General features: G+C 41.4%; 1 protein-coding gene across 1 annotated transcript in view; it reads left to right on the top strand.

Annotated features, from left to right (window-relative positions):
- The window catches only part of Sec24a (SEC24 homolog A, COPII coat complex component), a 66,836-nt gene that overhangs the window by 15,775 nt on the left and 26,576 nt on the right, over positions 1–24,485 (top strand). The window contains exons 3-11 of the mRNA XM_042688823.1: positions 2,502–2,669; positions 6,069–6,146; positions 6,687–6,847; positions 7,103–7,275; positions 9,419–9,521; positions 11,775–11,901; positions 13,773–13,882; positions 16,809–16,921; positions 18,164–18,282. Coding sequence (XP_042544757.1) covers positions 2,502–2,669; positions 6,069–6,146; positions 6,687–6,847; positions 7,103–7,275; positions 9,419–9,521; positions 11,775–11,901; positions 13,773–13,882; positions 16,809–16,921; positions 18,164–18,282 — 1,152 coding nt within the window. The remainder of the gene's footprint in view (positions 1–2,501; positions 2,670–6,068; positions 6,147–6,686; positions 6,848–7,102; positions 7,276–9,418; positions 9,522–11,774; positions 11,902–13,772; positions 13,883–16,808; positions 16,922–18,163; positions 18,283–24,485) is intronic.

Raw genomic sequence — 24,485 nt, 5'->3', positions numbered from 1 at the left:
GATCTGAGGATCGAGGTTCAAAGCCAGCCTGGGCAGGGAAAGAGCGTGAGACTACTATCTCCAATAAACCACCAGAAAACCAGAAGTGGCGCTGTGGCTCAAGTGGTAGAGCGCTCGCCTTGAGCTGAAGAGTTCAGGGACAACGCCCAGGCCCAGAGTTCAAGCCCCATGACCACCACCAACAACAACAACAAAAAAACTAGCCTGAGCAGGAAAGTCTGAAAGACTCTTATCTACAATTAACCACAGAAAAAGCCGAGAGTTGCCCTGTAGCTCAAGTGGTGGAGTGCTAGCCTTGAGCAAAAGGACCTCAGGAACACTGTCTAGGCCCAGATTTCAAGCCTCAGGACCAGGGAAAAAAAAGAAATCAGAGGAGGAAGTAAATGAATGGAAAGAAGAATGGTATACAAATACTGTCGTAATGCTCAGTGTACTTATGTGGAAAATGGAACCAGGTAACTTGAGGGGATGAATGGTTTGGATAGATGTGGAAGAGGAAAAAAGATTTTTAAAAAATCAACTTGAGGGCTGGGAAGGTGGCTCAGTGGTAGAGTGCTTGCCTTGCATGCCTGAGGCTCTGGGTTCGATTCCTCAGCACCACATAAGCAAAAAGAAAAAAAAAAGCCGGAAGTGGCGCTGTGGCTGAAGTGGTAGAGCACTAGCCTTGAGCTGAAGAGCTGAGGGACAGCACCCAGGCCTAGAGTTCAGGCCCCACGACCGGACCCCCCCCCCCCCCCAAAAAAAAAAAAATCAACTTGAATTTGGCCAAAGTGTATTATATGCATGCTTGGAAATTTCACAGTGAAACCCCTTTATCTAACTAATGTATGCTATTAAAAAATTAGAGCTGGGTGCTGGTGGCTCACTCCTGTAATCCTAGCTACTCAGGAGGCTGATCTGAGGATCACGGTTCAAAACTAGCCCTGGAAGGAAAGTACATGAGACTCTGACCTCCAGTTAACCACCAGAAAACTGGAAGTGGTGCTATGGTTCAAAGTGGTAGAGTTCTAGCCTTGAATGAAAAAACTCAGGGATAGCACTCAGCCCCATGTCCAAAAAAACAGAATTAGTCCACTTAATACTTGCGTACCATGTATGAGACTGTGGAACAATCCCAAGCACTAACAAAATCCAACTTAAAAAGCAATTTCTGTTATATGAAATATGGCATATTCTGAATTTAAAAGTATTATCCTAAAATTATAAAAAAAAATCTCTTAAGCTCCCTTACATTTTGTTAAACATTAAATTGTTAATCTTTGCAGCCAGATGTATCATATCTGGCCTTGGTAATGCTGAGTTGGTAGTGTACCTTGCCCCTTTGTTCCTTTGACTCGTCTGTATTTCATAGATATGTAGGGGTTCTTTTTTTCTTTTCCTTCCTTCTTTCCTTTCCTTTTCTTTCTTTTTGCCAGTCCTGGAGCCTGAACTTAGGGCCTGAGCACTGTCCTTGAGCCTCTCTGTGTTCAAGGCTAGCGCTTTACCACTTAAGCCACAGTGCTACTTCCAGCTTTTTGTTTATGTGGTACTGAGGAATCAAATCCAGGGCTTCATGCATGCTAGGCAAGCACTCTACTGCTAAGCCACATCCCCAGACCAGGTTTTATTTTTTGATAAGAAAATTACATGGCCATAACCTGTCTTCCTTTTTGCCAACAAGACACTTACAAGCATAATTAATAAAGATTTTTCAATTTGTTCTTGAGAGTCTAGTAATATCCTGGAGCTTGAGTTTAGATCCTGGACACTCTCCCTGAGCCTTTTTTGCTCAAGGCTGGCACTGTACCACTTGAGCTGCATCTCCACTTCCAGCTTTTTGGTGGTTAATTGGAGATAAGAGTCTCCTGGACTTTCCTGCTCAGGTTATCTTCAAACCACAATCCTTAGATTAGATCTCAGCCTCCTGAATACGAAGGGTTACAGACTTGAGTTACTGGCACCAGCGCCCATCTATCTACTATCTATCTTGGTCATGGGGCTTGAATTCCGGGACTGGGCACTGCCCCTGAGCTCTTTTGCTCAAGGCTAGTGCTCTAGCACTTTTTTTTTTTTTTGCCAGTCCTGGGTCTTGAACTCAGGACCTCACACTGTCCCTGAGCTGCTTTTTGCTCAAGGCTAGCGCTCCAGCACTTGAGGCACGGTGCCATTTCTGGCTTTTTCTGTCTATGTGGTGCTGAGGAATCGAACCCAGGGACTCATGAATGCTCATTCTACCACTGAGCCACGTTCCCAGCCCTTGCTCTAGCTCTTTGGGTTTTCTTGCGGTTAATTAGAGATAAGAGTCTCATAGACTTGCCTTCCCAGGCTGACTTTGAACTGCAATCCTCAGATTGCAAATCTCTGAATAACTAGGATTACAGGAATGAGCTACCAGTGCCTGGCTCCATTTATTTCTTAGTTTTTAAAATTTCCATTAGTACTGGGAATTGAACTCAGGTCCTTAAGCCTGCTGTGCCTGTTTTCTGTTACTTGAGTCATTCTATAGCCCTGTGTTTCCATAGGTTCTGCACTTCCCTCAAGGAACCCATCTCTACCTACCCCTTTTCAACCTGGAGCTCCTCCTGGCCCCCCTCCAGCTGGTGGACCCCCAGTCAGGGCCGCAACACCTCAGAAACTATCACATACAGCCTCACCCCAGCCTTTGTTTCATTCAGCTGTAAACCAAGAAGGTAAGTAAATCAAAAAAGAAAATCTGTTCCTAAAGTTTTAATTTTTAACACAAGGGTGAATTTTTCCTGAATCCAGTGTTTTAGAATCATACCTTTTCTAGAACGTCCAGTGTGAGGTAGATATAAGCTTCAGGAATTTAGTGTTAAGAAAAATTTCTTATTGCCTGATGATAGGCTGTAGACTAGTATTGGAAACTCATTTGCACTCAGTAAGCAACCTCTGTCTCCCTTCTTGTCTCATACATACTCTGTTTCAGGACTTTACAGCAGCTATAATTCATTTATGATCCATAGGGCTTATCCTCAGGATTTAATCAACTTTACATCTAGAATATTTGAAAAGAAATTTCATTTATACTCGACATGAACAGACTTTTTTCTTAACAGTCTAACAGATATTTATATAGCATTTATGTTGCATATTATAAGTAATAAGGAGAATATTTTAAGAACATAGGGCAGTATGTGTGACACCATGTCCGAGAAGGCACCTGAGCTTCTGCAGAGTTCGGTGTCCTTGGGGTTCCTGGAACATAAGGACAGGAAGGGATGACTGAATGTCACCTGCAAGTTAATTTCAGATTCTCCTCTGTTGGATAGTTTGCAAATAAGGTTTTGTATACTTATATTTTACTGTAAGTATTATTAGTTTTGGTGATTTAATAAAACTATGTACTTACCTCCATGGAGGGTCTGGTTTTCCAGTTTTTCTTGGAGGATAGATTGTGTGTTTATAAGATACTAGAGTTTGAACTCTGAGCTTCTTAATTGCTGCTCTATCACATAAGCCATACTTCTGGCTCCACTTTTTTTGGTGGTTAATTTGGAGATGTAGTCTGGCAGAGTTGTCTGCCCAGGAGCTGGTCTTGAACTTCAATCTCCAGGTCTTAGCCTATTGAATGGCTAAGATTATAGGCATAAATCACTGTCACCAGGTTCTACAGTCCTCTTTTTAAAAAATTAATGTATATTAAGTATATATATTTATGATATGCAGTGTAAAAACTTGAAACACGTATATTCATCTCATTAGGGTAATTAGCCTATTGCCACTTTAACACTTATTATTTGTGTACAGAACATTCAAAAGCATCTTTTCTGGAAATTTTGAAATACAGTGAATTATTTTTAATTATAGTCACCCTTTTGTTTTATAGAGCCCTAGAACTTAGTTCTTCTATTTAACTTTGTGTTATACTCATTAGGCAACCTCTACTCCCTTGCTGTCTAACACATATTCTCTGATAGGGCTGCTCTTTTATTTTTTATTTTTTTGTCTGTCATAGGGCTTGAACTCTGGGCCTGGGCTATCCCTCAGCTCAAGGCAAGTGCTCTACCACTTGAGCCATAGCACCACTTCTGTTTTTCTCAGTGGTTTATTGGAGATAAGAGTCTTGTGGACTTTCCTGCCCGGGCTGGCTTTGAACTGGGATCCTCAGATCTCAGCCTCCTGAGTAGCTAGGATTACAGGCTGAGCCACCGATGGACAGGGCTTTTTTTTTTAATTAAAAAATTTTTTTTTATTATAAACGTTTTTTTTATTGTGTTTTTTTATTTTTTAATTGTGTTACAATTACATGGGCAAGCTAATGAGTACATTTCTTATCAAGCATTGTAGCCTCTTCCTTTGTTTCCCCTTCCCATCCCTTCGTTCCCCCCCCCCCCCCCCCCCCCCGTCCCTCCCCACCAGAGTGGACAGGGCTACTCTTCATGAGATCAATCTTGTTAGCTTCCCTATATGAGTTCATATATGTTCTCACATGTGGTATTTATTGTTCTGGGTCTGATAGGTTTTTTTGGTTGTTGTTTTTGTCGGTCGTGGGGCTTGAACGCTGGGCCTGGGCTCTGTCCCTCAGCTCTTCAGCTCAAGGCTAGTGCTCTACCACTTGAGGCACAGCACCCACTTCCGGCTTTTTCTGTTTATGTGGTGCTAAGGAATCGAATCCAGGGCCTCATGCATGCAAGGCAAGCACTCTACCACTGAGCCACCTTCCCAGACCCATGATGTATTTCAGTTAACAAAATTTCTTCAGGCTTTTTCCTGTTGGTATAAATGACAGGATTTTATCTTTTTTCTTTATTTTTTTGTTTTTTTTTGTTTGTTTTTGGGTCCGGTCGTGGGGCCTGAACTCTGGGCCTGGGCGCTGTCCCTCAGCTCTTCAGCTCAAGGCTAGCGCTCTACCACTTGAGCCACAGCGCCACTTCTAGCTTTTTTCTTTTTGCTTATGTCTTGCTGGGAATCGAACCCAGGGCCTCAGGCATGCAAGGCAAGCGCTCTACCACTGAGCCACCTTCCCAGTCCCTTTTCTTTATTTTTTTAATGACTGAGTAGTATTTCACTGTGGTCACTTAAATCGTTGACAGACACTTAAGTTGATTCTGTATCTTGGCTCTTATATGTGTAACTGCTACACAGGGGAGTGCCAACATCTCTTTGACATAAATTTTGTTATTTCTTTTTAGTTTTCTGAGGAACTTATATAACCTTCCAAAATGGCTAGAATAGTTTACATTCTCACCAACTGTGTAAAAAAAAGAGTTACACTTTTTCCACATCCTTGTCAACATTTTTTTGTTGTTGTTGTTGGTTGTGGGGGCTTGAACTCTGGGCCTGGGCTCTGTCCCTGAGCTCTTCAGCTAAGGCCAGTGCTCTACCACTTGAGCCATTCTGGTTTTCTGGTGGTTAAATGGAAATCAGAGTCTCGTGGATGTTCCTGCCTGGGCTGGCTTTGAACCACATCTTCAGATCTTAGCCTCCTGAGTAGCTAGGATTACAGGTGTGAGCCACTGGTGCCAGGCTAACATTTTTTGTGTGTATGTTTTTGATAATACCCATTCTAACTAAAATGAGATGATATTGTAATCTTTTTCATTTATCACATTGTGGTTTTGATTTGTATTCCCTGATGATGAGTGATGCTAAGGATTTTATACATAGATGTTGGCAATTTGTATGTCTTTTCAGAAATTGAAGTTTCCATCATTTGTCCATGAACATTTAACATTTCTATGTAGAATGTACTTTAAACTGTTTGTTTGAAAATAATAATAAAATTTTAGTGCTGGGTCCTGGTGGCTCATGTCTGTAATCCTAGTTACTTAGGGAAGTTGAAATCTGATAATCAAGGATTGAAGCCAGCCCAGGCAGGAATGTCTATGAGCCTCCAGCTCTAATAAAACAGCAAAAAGTCAGACAGTACCCAGACCCTGAATTCAAGCCTCATTACGGTACACCTACACACACCCACACACACCCACACACACACACCTACACACACACACACCTACACACACACACACACACACACACACACACACACACACACACACGGAGATATTAATTAGTTCATGTCCTAGAGCAATTATTCTAATGTAAACCTTAATGGACTTCTTTCTTAGGTATTACATCAAATGCCAATAACGGATCGATGGTGGTCCACAGTAATTATGATGAAATTGAAGGAGGTGGCTTCTTGGGTGAGATGCTATGGAAGTTTTTTTCATCTTTTTTTTTTTTTTTCTGATTATAGAAATGATATTTACTCATTATAGGACACCAGAGGAAACTTCATCATTTTGTTATGTAGACTCACCTATCATTATCATGTTTTACTTCTTTTCATTATTTTTCCTTCCTTTCAGAATTGGGATCATGGTTTTTTTTATTATGATATGACTATTAAGCCAGTCCGATAAGCTGAATGTACAGGATATTTTCATTAAAGTTGTTTTAAATTAAAATTTAGCCTGTATACAAAACTTACCATATACGGGAAAGTAAATTATGCCAAACTTATTTTTTTTACTTATAGCTGTACTCTTAGATTAACTAGATTTTAATCATAGCTATTATTGTGTTCATAAAATTTGTCTTCATTTTGCCAAATTGATTGATAAAAGTAAGGTAAATTAATCTAGAGGAACTCTAAGTTATAATTACATAATTTAATGGATCTTTGTGTTGATTTAAAGTATTGTAGAATATAAAATAGAACTTAAAAGTTACCTCATTTCTAGCAACATCACAGCTCACTAATAAGAACCCCAAAATGAGCCGAAGTGTTGGGTATGCCTACCCCTCCCTACCACCTGGTTACCAGAACACAATGCCGTCTAGTGGGACTGGAATGCCACCCTCATCCTTGAATTACCCAAGTGGCCCCCAGGCCTTTACTCAGGTAAGCTTTTTTTTAAAGCCTATTTTCTATTTTTAGGTGTAAGCGAAATATACAGTGAGCAAAGTTTTAGGACTATATGTAGAACACTTATAACTAATTACTGTAATAGTGAATATTTAATAAATAAAGCCTTTGTACTTCCACAAGATTGGTCAGATAATCTAGTTTACAGTTTTTTTTTCTTATGTAGAGAGACTTGAAGTTTGTACACTTTTTAAATGGTTACTTACTTTGAAATAATGTGTCTATTTGTAGACTCCCTTAGGTGCTAATCATTTAACTGCAAGCATGAGTGGATTAAGTCTACATCCAGAGGGTCTAAGAGTCATCAATCTTCTTCAAGAGCGAAACATGCTTCCCTCAACACCTTTGAAGCCTCCAGTTCCAAATTTGCATGAAGACATCCAGAAACTCAACTGTAACCCAGAGTAAGGCTTCATATATTACTATACATGATATTATGCAAGTTCTGAATTTTTTTAGTTTTTTAAATTAGTTTCGGGTGTTTGAATAAGCTGTACATGTAATTTATGGAAAGAAGCCTTGAATAAAATTTGGAGGGTTCTAAATTAAGAAATAGGAGCCAGGTGCTGGTGGTCCTGTACTCCTAGCTACTCAGGAAGCTGAGGGCAGGAAAATCCACAAGACTCTTATTTCCAATTAACTACCAAAAAGTGAGAAGTAGGCTGTGGCTTAAGTGGTAGAGCACTAGCCTAAGCATACTTAGACCTTAAATTCCAGTCTCAGAATGAGCACGTGTGTTCTTTCTCTCCCCTCTCCCTTCTCTTCTCCCCCCTCCCCTTCCTCCCTCCTTCTCCTTTCTCCCCTCTCCCCTCTCCTCTCTCCTCTCTCCTCTCTCCTCTCCATCTCATGAAATAGAAAGCTGGGTGCCAGTGGCTCACACCTATAATCCTAGCTACTCAGGAGGCTGAGACCTGAGGACTGTGGTTTGAGTCCAGCCCAGGCAAGAGAGTTTGTGAGACTCCAATAAACTACTTAGGAAAAAACAAAGTGGTACTGTGGCTCAAGAGTACTAGCCTTGAGCAAAAGAAGCTCAGGGACAGGCCCAGGCCCAGAGTTCAACCCTAGGGCCAAAAAAAAGAAAAAGAAATAGGGCCAGGTGTGGTAGTCCTAATCCCAGCATTTGGAAGGTGAAAGCAATAAGACAAAGTTTCACTCCAGTGTAAATTACTTAATGAGTTCCTATCTCAAAAAGCAAATATAAAAATAAAGAAGAAATAGCATGATAACCTTTGATCCAATTGATGTTCACATCAGCTCTACATTATATAGTACAAGAATCTAAGTCGACATAATTCTTCTTTTTTTTTTTTTTTTGCTTGTCATGGGGCTTGAACTCAGGTCCTGGGAGCTGTCCCTGAGCCTCTTTGTGCTCAAGGCTAGCACTCTGCCACTTGAGCCACAGTGCCACTTCTGGTTTTTTTTGTTTTTGTTTTTGTTTTTGTTTTTTTGGTCCGGTTGTGGGGCCTGAACTCTGGGCCTGGGCGCTGTCCCTCAGCTCTTCAGCTCAAGGCTAGCGCTCTACCACTTGAGCCACAGCACTACTTCCGGCTTTTTTCTTTTTGCTTATGTGGTGCTGAGGAATCGAACCCAGAGCCTCAGGCATGCAAGGCAAGCGCTCTACCACTGAGCCACTTTCCCAGCCCGCCACTTCTGGTTTTTGAGTGGTTAATTGGAGATAAGAGTCTCATGGGGACTTTTCTGCCTGGGCTGGCTCCAAACTTTGATCTTCAAATCTTAGCCTTCTGAGTAGCTAGGATTACAGGTATGAACCACTAGCACCCCACTCTATATAATCCTTTTTTTTGCTCCATTTTTAAGTTAACTTCATTACAGACATAATTATAATATTATTTATTTATTTGGTTTTGTTATGTAACCCAGGTTGATCCCAAGATCACTCCTGGCTCAGCTTCCTGAGTGCTAACATTAACAGGTGTGCACCAACGTGCCCAGCAACTTAAAACATTTTAATGGGATACCATATCAAACATGCAAAAATAAAACAAAAAAAGGGAGGAGGGTTGAAGGCGTGGCTGTGGTTCCAGCCAATGAGTGCAGGCAGGTGTCAAATCCTGAGTCTGAGTCCCAGTCTCCAGACATATACACATACCACACACAAAAAAAAAATATCAGAGAGGCTATTAAATACGTTATGTGTAATCTGATGTAAAATTAAAGTGTATCTTTTAAGTCATTATTAATGGTAAATACCATTTGTCTACTTAACGATTATTATTTAACTAGCTGGGCGCAGGTGGCTCACACCTGTAGTCCTAGCAAGGGGGGAGTTGAGATCTATGGATCATGGTTCAAAGCCAGCCTGGACAGGAAAGTGTAAAACTCCTATCTCCAATAAACTACTCAGAAAAGGCCAGAAGTGGCACTATGGCTTAAGTGGTAGAACATTAGCACAAAAGGGCTCAGGGACAGCACTCAGGCCCTGAGCTCAAGCCCCCAGAACCAGCAAAAAAAAAAAAAAAAAAGATGATTACTTAGCTAAAATAAGACTAGCAGCAACAACTGACCCTTTTTTTTTTTTCTTTAAAGGTTATTTCGATGCACACTGACGAGCATTCCTCAGACTCAGGCCTTACTGAATAAAGCCAAACTTCCTTTGGGGCTATTGCTTCATCCTTTCAAAGATCTAGTGGTATGTGTTTCTAGTGAGAGTAAATATTTCTTAGGAAATCATCTGCAACAATTTGAGAGTTGTATATTAAATTTATCTGAGCTGTCTTTTAACTTGACCACGGACAGATTAAAAAAAAAAAAAAAGGCTTACATTAGGGCACGAACGGCTCAGGTCTGTAATCCTAGCTACTCAGGAAGCTGAGATTTGAGGATCATGTTTGAAGCCAACTGGGGCAAGAAAGACAGTGAGATGAACTACCAAAATAAACTACAAAAGAAGCCAAAAGTCAGCTGGGTGTCAGTGGCTCACGCCTGTAATCTTAGCTACTCAGGAGGCTGAGATCTGAGGGCTGTGGTTCAAAGCCAGCCCAAGAAGGAAAGCCTGTGAGACTCTTATCTCTAGTTAACCAACAGAAAACTGGAAGAGACACTGTGGCTCAAGGGGTAGAGTGCTGGCCTTGGGCTGACGAGCTCAGCAACAGAGCCCAGGCCCAGAATTCAAGCCCCATGACCAAAAAAAAAAAAAAAAAAGCCAGAAGTGGAGTAGCCTTGAACAAAAAAAGCTTAGGAACAGCATAGAGTCCAGAGTTCAAGCCCTAGGACTGGCGTTAAAAAAAAAGTAAGCTTGCATAGGAACAGGATAGACAGAGAAGAAAACCTATGGTGGCTGTGAAGGCCCCAGTACTCTTTGTGCCACCTTAGTATCTTGTGATACCAATGTTGTAAATTTATTGTGAGGAAAGAACGTGTTCTAACATCAGGAACAATGATGATTTCAAAGGCAGTGGCTAGAAATAAAGTTGAACTTTAAGCAATTATTGTAGGCTTCTATGTGTGTTAGAGCAAAAGTAACTATAAGTTTAGGACATGAAAATAAAGCTGCCATAAAGGTAGATTTGAATATCTTGTGTCAATAAAGGCTGTACTGGGGCTGGGAAGGTGGCTCAGTGGTAGAGCGCTTGCCTTGCATGCTCGAGGCCCTGGGTTCGATACCTCAGCACCACATAAGCAAAAAGAAAAAAGCCGGAAGTGGCGCTGTGGCTCAAGTGGTAGAGTGCTAGCCTTGAGCTGAAGAGCTGAAGGACAGCGCCCAGGCCCAGAGTTCAGGCCCCACTACCGGACCCAAAAAATAAAAAATAAAAAAATAAAGGCTGTACTGAGAAAAAGTTTAATAAGATATACTTTAGCTGGCACTCATGCCTGTAATCCCAGCTACTCAGAAGACTGAGATCCAAGGATCATGGTTCAAACCCAGCCCAAACAGAAAATCCATGAGACTCTGACCTCCAGTTAACTGCCAAAAGGCTGGAAATGGAGCTTTGGCTCAAAGTGATAGAGTGCTATCTTTGAGCACAAATGCTCAGAGAAAGTACCCAGGCCCTGAATTCAAGACTAGCCCCCCTCCCCCCAAAAAAATATAAACTGTAAGTGCTATTTAACTTTGTAACTAATTTCATGAGAACTAAATATGCCTGTTAATCAAAACCTTTATAATAGGAACTAGAGGTGTGGTTCAAGTGATAAGCGTGCCAGCCTTGAGCAAAAAAGCCAAGCAACAGTTTGAGGTCCTAAATTTAAGCCCCAGTAATGGTACATACATCCAAAGGGGAAAAAAACTTTATATAGTATTTATTCTTCTTTTAGAATGTTGTCTAACCTCTTTTGGGAGGATGGGACAGGAGGATCGATCACATGAGTCCAAGAGTTGTGAGACTAGCCTGAGCCACATAGTTCCTTTTTTCGTTCACCATCTTCTTCCTTGTAAACATTTTCTTGATTTTACAATGTATTTACTAAGAACATAAATACTTTTTTAAAAAGGTAAATCTTCCTTAGGTGTAGTGGCACATGCCTGTACTCCCAACTGCTTGAGAGGTTGGGGTTCAGGAGGATCGCCATTAGAAGCTAGCCTAGGCAACAAGTTAGCAAGACCTCAACCAGAACAGTTCAGCATAGTAGCATACCTTTGTCATCCCACTTACACAGGAGGCATAAATAAGAGGCTCAAGACCCAGACTTAACCAGGCAAAAATAAAAGTCCCTATTTGAAAAATAACTGGCCAAAATGGCTGGATGTGTGGCTCAAGTGATAGAACATTATTGTAGCAGGCTTAAGACCCTGAGTTCAAACCCCAGTACTGCCTGCCCTCCCTCCCACCCCCCAAAAGAGGACAAATTTTAAGCATTCCAAAGGCTATTTCAAAAGGATAAATTGATGTTTGCCTTTTCAAAGTAATGATGATTGCCTTTAAAAACTTGTTGTTGTTTTCAGCAATTGCCTGTGGTTACCTCCAATACAATTGTGAGATGTCGTTCCTGCAGGACCTACATCAACCCTTTTGTCAGCTTTCTTGACCAAAGGAGGTGGAAGTGTAACTTATGTTACCGAGTCAACGATGGTACGCGCATAGTCTTTGCTTGCATTATCTAGAAGTAGGATAACAAAAATGTGAAGTTAAAAAAAAAAGCTAGGCACTGATGACTCATGCCTGTAATCTTAGCTATGGAGGATCAAGGTTCCAAACCAGCCAGGCAGAAACCTTTAGGAGATTCTATCAAAAATAACCGGCAGAGCCGGTGCCGGTGGCTCATGCCTGTAATCGTAGCTACTCAGGAGCCTGAGATCTAAGGATCACGGTTCAAAGCCATCCTGGGCAGGAAACTCTGTGAGACTCTTATCTCCAATAAACCACTAGAAAATCAGAAGTGGTGCTGTGGCTCAAGCAGTAGAGCGCTCGCCTTGAGCTGAAGAGTGCATGGATAGCACCCAAGCTCAGAGTTCAAGCCCCACGACCAACCAAAAAAAAAAAAAAACAACAACAACCCAGCAGAGCTTGGGCACTGGTGGCTCAGTCCTGTAATCCTAGCTACTCAGGAGGCTCAGATTTGAAGATCTCAGTTCAAAGCCAGCCTGGGCAGTAAAGTCTGTGAGGCTCTTATCTCTAATTATCCACCAGAAAACTAGAAGTGGCACTGTGGCTCCAGTGATAGAGTACTAACCTTGAGATGAAGAGCTGAGAGACAGCACTCAAGCCTAGAGTTCAAGTCCCCTGACCGACTGCCAAAAAAAAAAAAAAGCAGAAAACAAGACTGAAGCTGTAGCCCAAGTGCTAGAGTGCCAGCCTAAACAGCATAAGATCCTGAATTTGAACCTGTCTTTCAATGAAAAGAAAGAAATAATAATTAATTTTAGCTATTTTAAGGCTGAGTTAAGAGGATCATGGCAATATAATGAATATCTAAAATGCCCTCATGTTTACTATGTAATTTATTTCAGCTGTCCTGGTACTTGAACTTAAGGCCTCCCCTTGATGGGCAGGTGCTCTACTACCTGAGCTATGCTCTCAGCCCTTTTCCGTGCCTTCATATATTTACAACCAATTCTACGCAGAAAACTTCTGTTAACTTTTTAAAATGTTTATGCTTATAAATAAATATGTACATTTTACACAAAAAATATGATATTATGTTAAGATTACTTTTTTCCTTTTTGACAGTTCTGGGGCTTGAACTCAGGGTCTGAGCTCTGTCCCTGAGCTTTTGCCTTCAAGGCTAGCTAGCACTCTACCACTTGAGCCACAGTTCTACTTCTGGCTTTTTCTGTTTATGTGGTACTGAGGAATGGGACCCAGGGCTTCATGCATGCTAGGCAAGCACTCTACCTCTAAGCCACATTCCCAGCCCTTCACTATTGTTCTATAAATTGTATGTTTTATGGTTTATTTAAACCAGTAAGTTTAAACCTTTCTTTTTCTTTTCTTTTTTTCTCTGTCTCTCTCTTTTTTTTTCTTGGCCACATTAGAGTTTGAACTCAAGGCTTCATGCCTACTATACCACTTGAGCCATTGCCACAGTCCTAGAAATATTTTAGTTTAGAAATTGTCACATGCAGCTGGGTGCTGGTGGCTCACGCCTGTAATCCTAGCTACTCAGGAGGCTGAGATCTGAGGATCATGGTTCAAAGCCAGCTGGGGCAGGAAAGTTTGTGAGACTCTTATCTCCAATTAACCACCAGAAAATTGGAAGTAGCACTGTGGCTCAAGTGGTAGAGCACTCACCTTGAGCTGAAGAGCTGAAGGATAGCGCCCAGGCCCAGAGTTCAAGACCCCCAATCAATTGAAAAAAAAAAAAAAAAAAAGAATGTATTTATCATTCCTTAATATTTAGCCTATATTGGGTTAATTATAAACCCCTAAATTGAGAAAAATCACCAAACAATTTGTATTAAGTTGACTGTGTTTCATCTGTATAATATTGTAATTTTACACAGTTCCTGAAGAATTCATGTACAACCCTTTAACCAGAGTTTATGGAGAACCTCATAGAAGACCTGAAGTTCAAAATGCTACTATTGAGTTTATGGCTCCTTCAGAGTATATGGTAAGCTTAATTTTAATACGATATATGCATTTTGTAACACTGGATTTTAAGTAAAAACTATAATTTTATTTTGAGAGCACAATGTTTGAGAGCATAATGGTAGTTATTAAATAAGGATATCTTTGAGAAGTAAAGGTGTAAAAGTATATGTAAAGCTCCTCTTGTTCTCAGTCCATCAAGAAATTTGTAGGGCTTGGAATGTGGCTTAGTGTAGAGTGCTTGCCTAGCATGTATGAAGCCCTGGGTTTGATTCCTCAGTACCACATAAACAGAAAAAGCCCGAGTGGCACTGTGGCTCAAATGGTAGAATGCTAGCCTTGAGCAAAAGAAGTCCAGAGACAATGCACAGGCCCTGAGTTCAAGCCCCAAGACTGGCAAAAATAAATAAATAAAAAATACACACACACACACACACACACACACACACACACACACACACACATATACACATATATAATATTGAGATTATAGCTATAAGTCACATTCAGTTTTTGTTTATTATAGCTAATACTTTGTGAGAGTTTTGAAGTTTTGCATTCTAAAAATATGAACCTAGCACCAGTGGCTCTTGCCTCTAAGCCTAGCTACTCAGGAAGCTGAGATCTGAGAATTACAATTCAGAGCCAGCTGGGCAGGAAGGTCTGTGAGACTCTTTTCTCCAATTAACCACCAGAAAACTGGAAGTGGCCCTGGGGCTAACAGTGGTAGAATGCTAGCCTTGAGCACAAATGCTCAAGGACAGTACCCAGGCACTGAATTCAAGCCCCATAACCCCCCCCCTCCAAATAAATAAATAAATTATGAGCATAATGGTGGATGCCTATAGCCTAGCATTCAGAAACCTGAGACAGGAGAATCTCGTTTGAGCCAGCATGGGCAACATAGCAATACCAAGACTGTCTCAAAAAACAAAACAAGCTGGGTGCTGGTGGCTCATGCCTGTAATCCTGGGTACTCAGGAGGCTGAGATCTGAGGATGGAGGTTCAAAGCCAGCCGGTATAGGAAAGTCCATGAGACTCTTCATCTCCAATTAACCACCAGGACTGGCGCTGTAGCTCATGTGGTAGAGTGCTTGCCTTGAGCTGAAGAGCTGAGGGATAGCGCCCAGACCCAGAGTTCAAGCCCCAGGACTGACAAAAAAAAAAAAAAAAAAAATTTGGCCCTAATACCAATTGGATAAATACAATCACAATCCAATTAACCACCAGGAAACCAGAAGTGGTTGACTGACAAAAAACAAACAAACAAACAAACCAGACATCAGTTGCTCATGCCTGTATTTATTTCTAGCTACTCATGAGGCTGAGATCTGAAGATCTCAATTTGAATTTAGGAAAGTCCATTAGACTCTCATCTCCAGTTACCTACCAAAAAGTCAGAAGTAAGCCGGGCGCTGGTGGCTCACGCCTGTAATCCTAGCTACTCAGGAGGCTGAGATCTGAGGATCGCGGTTCAAAGCCAGCCCGGGCAGGAGAAACCGTGAGACTCCTATCTCCAATAAACCACCAAAAAACCGGTAGTGGCGCTGTAGCTCAAGTGGTAGAGCGCTTGCCTTGAGCTGAAGAGCTGAGGGACAGCGCCCAGGCCCAGAGTTCAAGCCCCACGACCGACACAAAAAAAAAAAAAAAGTCAGAAGTAGAGCCATGGCTCGTGGTAAGCAAAAATGCTCAGGTTGCTAGGTTCTGGTAGCTCCTGCCTATATCCTAGTTATTCAGGAGGCTGAAATCTGGGGGTTGCAGTTAGAGACCATCTCAGGAAGGAAAGTCCTTGGGACTCTCATCCCCAATTAATCACTAAAAAGCCAAAAGTGGAGCTGTGGTTCAAGTGATAAGAGCACTAACCTTTAACATAAAAGCTCAAAGACAGCCAGGTACTGGTGGCTCATGCCTGTAATCCTAGCTCCCCAGGAGGCTGAGATCTGAGAATCATAGTTTATAGACAGCCTGGACAGGAAGGTCTATGAGACTTCTATCTCCAATTAACCACAAGAAAACTGGAAGTGGTGCTGTGGCTCAAAGTGGTAGAGCATTAGCCTTGAGCAAAAGAGCTCAGGGATAGCACCCAGGTTCTGAGTTCAAGCCACATGAGTACCACCACCACCAACAACAAAAAAGTTCAGAGACCGTGCCTAGGTCCTGAGTTCAAGCCCCAGGACTGGCATATACATATACACAGAAAGCTCAGGGACAGAGCCCAGGTGTTTGAGTTCAAGCCTCAGGACTGGCACACAAAAAAGTAAAAACTAACAATAATAGTAGTATGTCTGATGTTTAAGCACGTTGCATTTTTTATTGTTGTTGTTGTTTTTTGGTCTGGTCATGGGGCCTGAACTCTGAGCCTGGGCACTGTCCCTCAGCTCTTTAGCTCAAGACTAGTGCTCTACCACTTGAGCCACAGTGCTACTTTCGGCTTTTTTCTTTTTGCTTATGTGGTGCTGAGGAATTGAACCCAGGGCCTCATGCATGCAAGGCAAGCATTCTTTTTTTTTTTTTTTTTCCTGGTATGGTGCTTAAACTCAAGGTCTTGAGCTCTTGCTTAGCTCAAGTGAGCCTGTGGCTTAGGCCTCAAATTAGAGGTATATGATACCAGAAAGGAAGAAGGAAGGAAGGAAAAGAAGGGAAGAGAAGGAAAGAAGAGAGAGAGAGAAGAAATTAAACATTGCCAGGAACCCTTCTAATCACATTTCTTTGTCTTCCTGAGGAGAGAAGACATTCTTGAGTTTTGGCAGACATAGACTCAACTGCATCTGTTTCTCAATTAGCATCTGTAAACACTGTATAGTTTAGATATTGTCTTAATACCATCTGTACATAAATATGCTTATATTATGGTTTTATTGTAAGTAGACTCAGCAAGTTAAGTTCAAATTTAAATGTTTTAAAACATATTCGATAATATTTAACAAGGTTCTTTTCTTCTCTTCAGCTGCGACCACCACAACCTCCTGTGTACCTCTTTGTATTTGACGTGTCTCACAATGCAGTCGAAACTGGATACTTGAATTCAGTTTGCCAGAGTTTGTTAGACAACCTGGATTTGTAAGTGTCTCAATCTTAAATTTAACAGTATTGGCAAAATGAAATAAGAGGCTATATAATTACATCCTTTAAAAAAAATGCCCACTTAAATCGATCACCTTAGGCCTTTCTTTTTCTTGTTGTTGGTTATGAGGCTTGAACTCAGAGCCTGGGCTCTGTCCCTGAGCTCTCCAGCTCAAGGTGAGTGCTCTACCACTTGAGCCACAGAGCCACTTCTGGTTTTCTGGTGGTTAATTGGAGATAAGAGTTTCACAGACTTTCCTGCTGGGACTGGCTTCAAACCTTGATTCTCAGATTTCAGCCCCTGAGTAGCTAGGATTATAGGTGTGAGCCACAGGTGCCTGGCCGGCTTTACTTTTTCTTAGGAACATTCTTTTTAAAGCTGTAGTAGGTAAGACTAGAATAATATATCTCCAGGTACACCCCCACAGCTTCATCATCTTCAGGATTCTATTTTGCCATCATCTATTCCTTCCTGTATAGATACTTTTAACTCACTGAGTTATTTATTTTGGTGCCAGTAGTGAGGCTTGAACTCAGGGTCTAGGCACCGTTTCTTCATATTTTTCTTCAAAGCTGGTGCTCTATTTTAGCCACAGCTCCATTTCCACCTTTTTGATGGTTAATTGAAAATAAAAGAGTCTCATTAGACATTTCTGCTGAGGCTAGCTTTGAACTTCAATCCTCAGTATCTCAGCCTCTTGAGTAGTTAGGATTATAGGCATGAGCCATTAGCACCAGGCTTGTGCAATTTTTTAAGAAATGTAGTACCTAAATGTACATTGTGTCTTCAAGTTGGTATATGATAATTTGGGAAGCATTTCCCCTCTTCCACCCAGTGTTGAGGAGACTTGCACTTGAAAGGCAAGTGCTCTGGCACTGAGCTAATAATCCCCAGGCCCTGAATCATTCTTTAGAAAGCTGGCCTGCAGATTTTTATGTGTGCTTTCTAGTGGTTTGTTCATACTACTTCCTGTGGAATTCTATATCATTTTATATAAAATAAGAGGTTTTGAATTTCTGTTCTGTTGCTGTTTTCCATTGACTATGTGGCTTATGCTTAGTTTCTCACTGGGGAGTACATGTTGTCATGGTAGGTAAACCTTGGCTGTTTAAACATTTGTTTATGTTAGACAGTTACCATAATACTAAGCTACATGCTTTCCTATAATGCTTAGCTGATATGTTATGTGTGTAAATATGAAGACACTTGACAAAACACTCTTCTGCATTTGTTTTTAGGCTTCCTGGCAACACTAGGACAAAAATTGGCTTCATAACATTTGACAGTACAATTCATTTCTACAGTCTTCAAGAAGGTCTTTCTCAACCCCAGATGCTAATAGTTTCAGATATTGAAGGTATATGTAAGACGTTTAAATTAATTCAATGCTCTGAATTAGGAGTAGATAGGTATGAGTGTATACTATGAAGGAAAATCTTTGTTTTTGTTTGTTTTTATACCAGTCATAGGGCTAGAATTCAGGGCCTGGGCACTTGAGCTTTTCTTGCTCAAGGTTAGCAATCTACCACTTGAGCAACCACAGTGCCACTTTCAGCTTTTGGGGGATTAATTGGAGTCTCTTGGGCTTTTCTGCTTGGGCTGGCTTCTAACTGTGATCCTCAGATCTCAGCCTCCTGAGTAGCAAGGGTTATAGGTATGAGCCACAGGCACCTAGATTAGAATGAAACTTTTCTTTTCTTGTTTTGTCTGGTCCTTTGGCTTCAACTCAGGGCCTACATTCTGTCCCTGAGCCTCTCTGTGCTCAAAGCTAGCACTCTGCCATTTGAGCCACAGCACCACTTTCAGCTTTTTCTTTTCTTTCTTTTTTTTTTTTTGTCAGTCGTGGGGGCTGAACTATGGACCTGGTCTTTTCTTTCTTTCTTTTTTTTTGTCAGTCGTGGGGGCTGAACTATGGGCCTGGGTGCTGTCCCTCAGCTCTTCAGCTCAAGGCTAGCGCCCTACAACTTGAGCCACAGTGCCACTTATGGCTTTTTTCTGCTTATGTGGTGCCGAGGAATCGAACCCAGGGCCTTGTGCATGTGTAAGGCAAGCACTCTACCACTGAGACAACTTCTCAGCCCACTTCAGCTTTTTCTAAGTAGTTTATTGGAGAATTGAGCCTCCTGGATTTTCCTGCCCAGGCTGGCTTTGAATCCTGATCCTCAGATTTAGCTTTCTTGAATAGCTAGGATTATAAGTGTGAGCCACCGGCACCTAGCACAGAATAAAACTTTTTTAAAAAGTCAGTTTATCCCTTAATATTTAGCCTATATTAATTATAAACCTCTAAATTGAAAAAATAGCCAAACAAGTTATAACAAATTAATCCTTTCAGTTTTATCTGTATAATATTGTAATTTTATATAGCATACCTGTAATCTTAGCTACTTGGTATAGGAGGCAGAATGTTAATGAGTTTGAGGTCAGTTTAGGCACAGTTCTGCAGACACTAGCTTAAAAATGAGTTCAAAGCCAGATACCATTGGCTCATGCTAATAATTCTACCCAAGAGGCTGAGATCTGGAGGACTGTGGTTTGAAATCAGCCCAGATAGAAAAATCTATGGAACTCCAGTGGTAGAGTGCCAGCTTTGAGTAAGAAAACTGGTGAGAGTATGATGCTCAGAGTTCAAGCCTCAGTTCTACTACAGATAAGAGGGATGGAAGGAGTGGGGGAAGGGAGAGAAGGAGGCAGGCAGACAAAGAAAAGACGTTCAAGTGGTACAGTGCTTGCTTAGCATGTATCAGGCCCTGGATTTAATCCTTAGCACTGGAAAACATAAAAACTAACAAAAAAAGTTTTGTGACTAGAGTTCAGTGTTGCGTTAGGTTTAAATGCTAGTACTGGGGAAAACAAACAAGGGACACTAGTCAGTGGATGGCAAAGCCCACAGAATGGAAGAAAATAATTGAAATTTAATATTTGATAGGGAATTTACCATGTATAATGCATAAAGAACTATGCCTCAGCAACAACAAATGGACAAGGGACTTTACTAGACATTTTTCCAGAAAAGATCTACAAATGGCCAATAAAGACCTAAAAAAATGCTCACCCTTGTGAGTCATCAGGGAAATGTAAACCAAAACCACAATGAGGGCTGGAGATGTAGTTTAGTGATAGAGCACTTGCTTGGCATGCTCAAGATCCTGGGTTCAGTCCCCAGCACCAAAACACAAAATTAAAAACCTCAGTAAGTTAGCCACTTCATATTAGGAGGATGGCTATTATTTTTTTAATGGAAAATAATAAGTGATGGTGAGAATGGAAATAGTACAGTTGCTACAGAAAGCAATTTGGCAATTCCTCAGAGTAATCATAAAATTAGCATATTTAGCAATTTTACTTCTCATTATATACCCAAAAGAATTAAAGCAGGGACTTGGATCATTGTTCATAGCAAAGTTGTTCAAAATTGCCGAAAGTTGGAAATATCTCAGAAGCCAACAACAGATGAGAAAATTACCAAAATGTGATATAAATGTATATTGGAATATTATTCAACCTTAAAGAATGAAATTCTGGGTTGGGAATGTGGCTTTAGTGTTAGAGTGCTTACCTAGCATGGAGGAAGCCCTGGGTTCAATTCCTCAGTACAACATACAAAGAAAAAGCCAGAAGTAGCACTCTGGCTCAAGTGGTTGAGCACTAGCCTTGAGCAAAAGAAGCTCAGGAACAGTCAGTGCCCAGGCCTTGAGTTCCAGACCCAGGACTGGCCCAAAAAAAACAATTCTGACATATGATACAATATGAAGCTTATGCGTTTTTAGAGTGAAATAAGCCTGACATAAAAGGTCAGATATATTGTATGAGCCACTTACATATTTGGAATAAGCAAATATATAGACTGAAAATTAAAATAGACATTACTAGGGCTAAGAGGAAAGGAGACTAAGGAATTTATTAGTAAGTGTAGCATTCCTGTGTGGAATGATGAGACATTTTTTGAAGCCAGGCAATGATGATAGCTATACAACACTGTGAATATATTAAATGCTATTAAATTGTACACTTGAAGTTAAGATGGTGAATTTTCTGTATTATATACATTTTATCAGAATACAAATGTTCATCTAAAGCTTTAGCTCAGTGGCATAGTGCTTGCTTAGCTTACACAAGGTGTGAATTTGAGCCAAGGCATCACAGATTTTTTTAAAAAAATCAAATTGTATTACAACCTAACTATTACACTAAAAGTATAAAAATGTTAGGAAAAAAGATAGATCAATGAAGCCTCTTCAAATGAAAGAATTTTGTACTTTAAAGACTCTTATCAATGGGGCTGGGAAGTTGGCTCAGTGGTAGAGCACCTGCCTTGCATGCCTGAGGCCCTGGGTTCGATTCCTCAGCACCACATAAGAAAAAAGAAAAAAGCCGGAAGTGGTGCTGTGGCTCAAGTGGTAGTGCGCTAACCTTGAGCTAAAGAGCTGAGGGACAGTGCCCAGGCCCAGAGTTCAAACCCCACGACCAGACCCCCCCCCAAAAACAAAACAAAACAAAACAAAACTTTTATCAAGCCAGGCACAGGTGGCTCACACTGTAATCTTAGCTACTTAGGAGGCTGAAATCGGAGGATCACGGTTCAAAGCCAGCCTGGGCAGGAAAGTCCATGAGACTCTTATCTCCAATAAACCACCAGAAAACCGGAAGTGGCACTGTGGCTCAAGTGGTAGAGCACTCACCTTGAGCTGAAGAGCTGAGGGACAGCACCCAGGCCCAGAGTTAAAGCCCCATGACTGACCAAAAAAAAAAAAAAAAGACTTATCAGCTGGGCATGGTGGCTCATGCCTGTAATCCTAGCTACTCAGGAGGCTGAGATCTGATTGAAGCCAGCCTAAGCAGGAAAGTCCAATTAGGTTTTTTTTGTTGTTGTTGTTGTTTGGGTCATGGAGCCACAGTGCCACTTCTGGTTTTCTGGCAGTTAATTGGAAATAAGAGTTTCATGGACTTTCTTGCCCCAGGTGGCTTTGAACCATGATTCTTAGATCTCAGCCTCCTGAGTAGCTAGGATTTCATGCATGAGCCACCAGTGCTCAGCTGCCGTGAGACAGCCTGAAGTGAAGAGTTCAGGGACAGCACCCAGGCCCCTAGTTCAAGCCCCATGACCGACAATGAAAAAAAAAAAAAAGAACACTACCAAGCTAGGCCTGGTAACACACCTCTAAGTCCCATCAGAGGTTTACAAGTTCAAGGGCAGCCTGGGATACTTAGGAAATTCAGGTATGAACTATACAAGAACCCCTATTTGAGGGAAACAAAAGAAAGTAAAAGTCAGGCTAGATGGATAGCTCAAGGGTAGAACACTTGATCAGCATGTCAAGGCCCTAGGTTCCATCTGCACCCCCCCCCCCCCCCACACACACACAGTGAAGACAACCCACAAAATGAGTCAGTATATGCAAATCATATCTGACAAGGGTCTTATGTCAAGATTATCTAGATAACTCCTACAAATTAATAATAAAAAGATGGGCTGGGAAGGTGGCTCAGTGGTAGAGCACTTGCCTTGCAATGCTTGAGGCCCTGGGTTCTATTCCCCAGCACTACATAAGCAAAAAGAAAAAAGCCGGAAGTGGCACTGTGGCTCAAGTGATAGAGTGCTAGCCTTGAGCTGAAGAGCTGAGGGACAGCGCCCAGGCCCAGAGTTCAGGCCCCACAACCGGACCCCCCCCAAAAAAAAATAAATAAAAAGACAAATTAACCTCAAGTGGTTGTTTGCTTGCTTAGCAAATGCAGGGTCCTGAGTTAAAACCCCAGTGTCACCAAAAAAAGGGGACAAAAAGGCAAATAGCACATGAATGAATAAATAATAGATGTGAACACCTATTTTTCAATACACAACATCCAGTATTCTTTTTTTTTTTTTTTTTTGCCAATCGTGGGGCCTGTACTCTGGGCCTGGGCACTATCCCTCAGTTCTTCAGCTCAAGGCTAGCGCTCTACCACTTGAGCCACAGCGCCACTTCTGGCTTTTTCTGCTCATGTGGTGCTGAGGAATCGAACCCAGGGCCTCATGCATGCAAGGCAAGCGCTCTACCACTGAGCCACCTTCCCAGCCCTATCCAGTATTCTTGAGACTAGAGATGTAGCTCAGTGCTAGAGCATGTCCTTAGCTTCTGGAAGGCTCCAGGTTCAATCCCCAGCACTCCCAAGAATTACCTACAGACATATTTCACAAAGTGTTCAATAGCTTTAGTCACTGGGCAATTGCAAATGACAAGCACAGTAAGGTGTTGCCTTCTGCTAAGGAGGGGGCAGCTAAAATTAAAGAAATGGAGAATAATGTGTTTGCAAGGACATGGAGCAATGGACTCCTCATCCATTGCTAAGGGAATGTGTGTGGCTGCCACGGTGGAGAACAGTGTAAAGTTCAAAAGTCACCGTGTGATCCAAGCTCTATTCAAGGAAATTGAAAGTGTGTTGTCCATTATTTAAAAAAAAAAATCTCAAGCCAGGCACCAGTGACTCACACCTGTAATCCCAGCTATTCAGGGGGCTATGATCTGAGGATTACAGTTCAAAGACAGTCCTCAGTAAAGTCCATAAGATTCTTACCTCTAATGAACTACTGAAAAGCCAGAAATAGTGCTTGTGACTCAGAGTGGTAGAGCATTAGCTTTGAGCACAAAAGCTCAGGGACAGTTGCCCAAGCCCTGAGTTCAAGCCCTAGGACCAGCACTCCCCCCCCCCCCAATTACATATGAATATTTATGATAGTATGGCTAAAATGTGGAATAACCACTTCATTAAAATGTGGGGTTTTTTTCCTGCAATGACATTTTTCAGTAGTAAAAAAGAATTAATTTCTATGTATACTAATATAGATGAATCTTGAAAATGTTTTGCTTATTTCGAGTGAAGGCAGTCACAAAAGACTACATATAAAGATGTAATTAAGTTTGTTTGTTCATTATGTCAGTCCCATTGTTTGAACTCACAGCTCGTGCTCTACCACTTGAACCATGCCTCCAGACTGGCATTCTGCTTATATTAATTGGAGATAAGAGTCTCTGAATTTTTTTTTTTTTTTTTTTTTGCCAATCTTGGGGCTTGAACTCTGGGCCTAGGCACTGTCCCTGAGCCTCTTTGTGCTCAAGGCTATCTGTGCTCTACCACTTGAGCCATAGCATTACCTCCTGGACTTTTCAACCCCAGCTGGCTTCAAACCACGATCCTTAGATCTCAGCCTCCTGAGTAACTAGAATTACAGTTGGGAGCTGCCAACACCTGGCTTAGTGTGTTCTCTTTGTATGAAATGCTCTTAATATAACTCCATAGGAACAGAAAGCAGAGTTCCCAGAAACTTGGGTGAACTGTTACTAGTTACAGTTTCTTTTTGAGATAAAGTACAACTCTGTGAATAGATAAAAGATCAGGGAACTGTTTCTATTTTTATGATGCTGAGGAATAAACCCAGGGCTTTTTGGATGTTAGGCATGTGAGTCATGTCACCACCTAAAATTGTACTCTTTGAGGGTAGACCTTATGATATGTGAATTACATCCCAGTTAAGTTGTTAATATACTCTTGTTTTCTGAGACAGGATCTTGCTAAGTAACC

This window comes from Dipodomys spectabilis, unplaced genomic scaffold (genome assembly GCF_019054845.1).
Source record: "Dipodomys spectabilis isolate Male_0828 unplaced genomic scaffold, ASM1905484v1 ptg000119l, whole genome shotgun sequence".
NCBI classification, from domain to species: Eukaryota; Metazoa; Chordata; class Mammalia; order Rodentia; family Heteromyidae; genus Dipodomys; species Dipodomys spectabilis.
The sequence above is the reverse complement of the archived record's forward strand: the minus strand, read 5'-3'. Positions and strand labels throughout refer to the sequence as shown.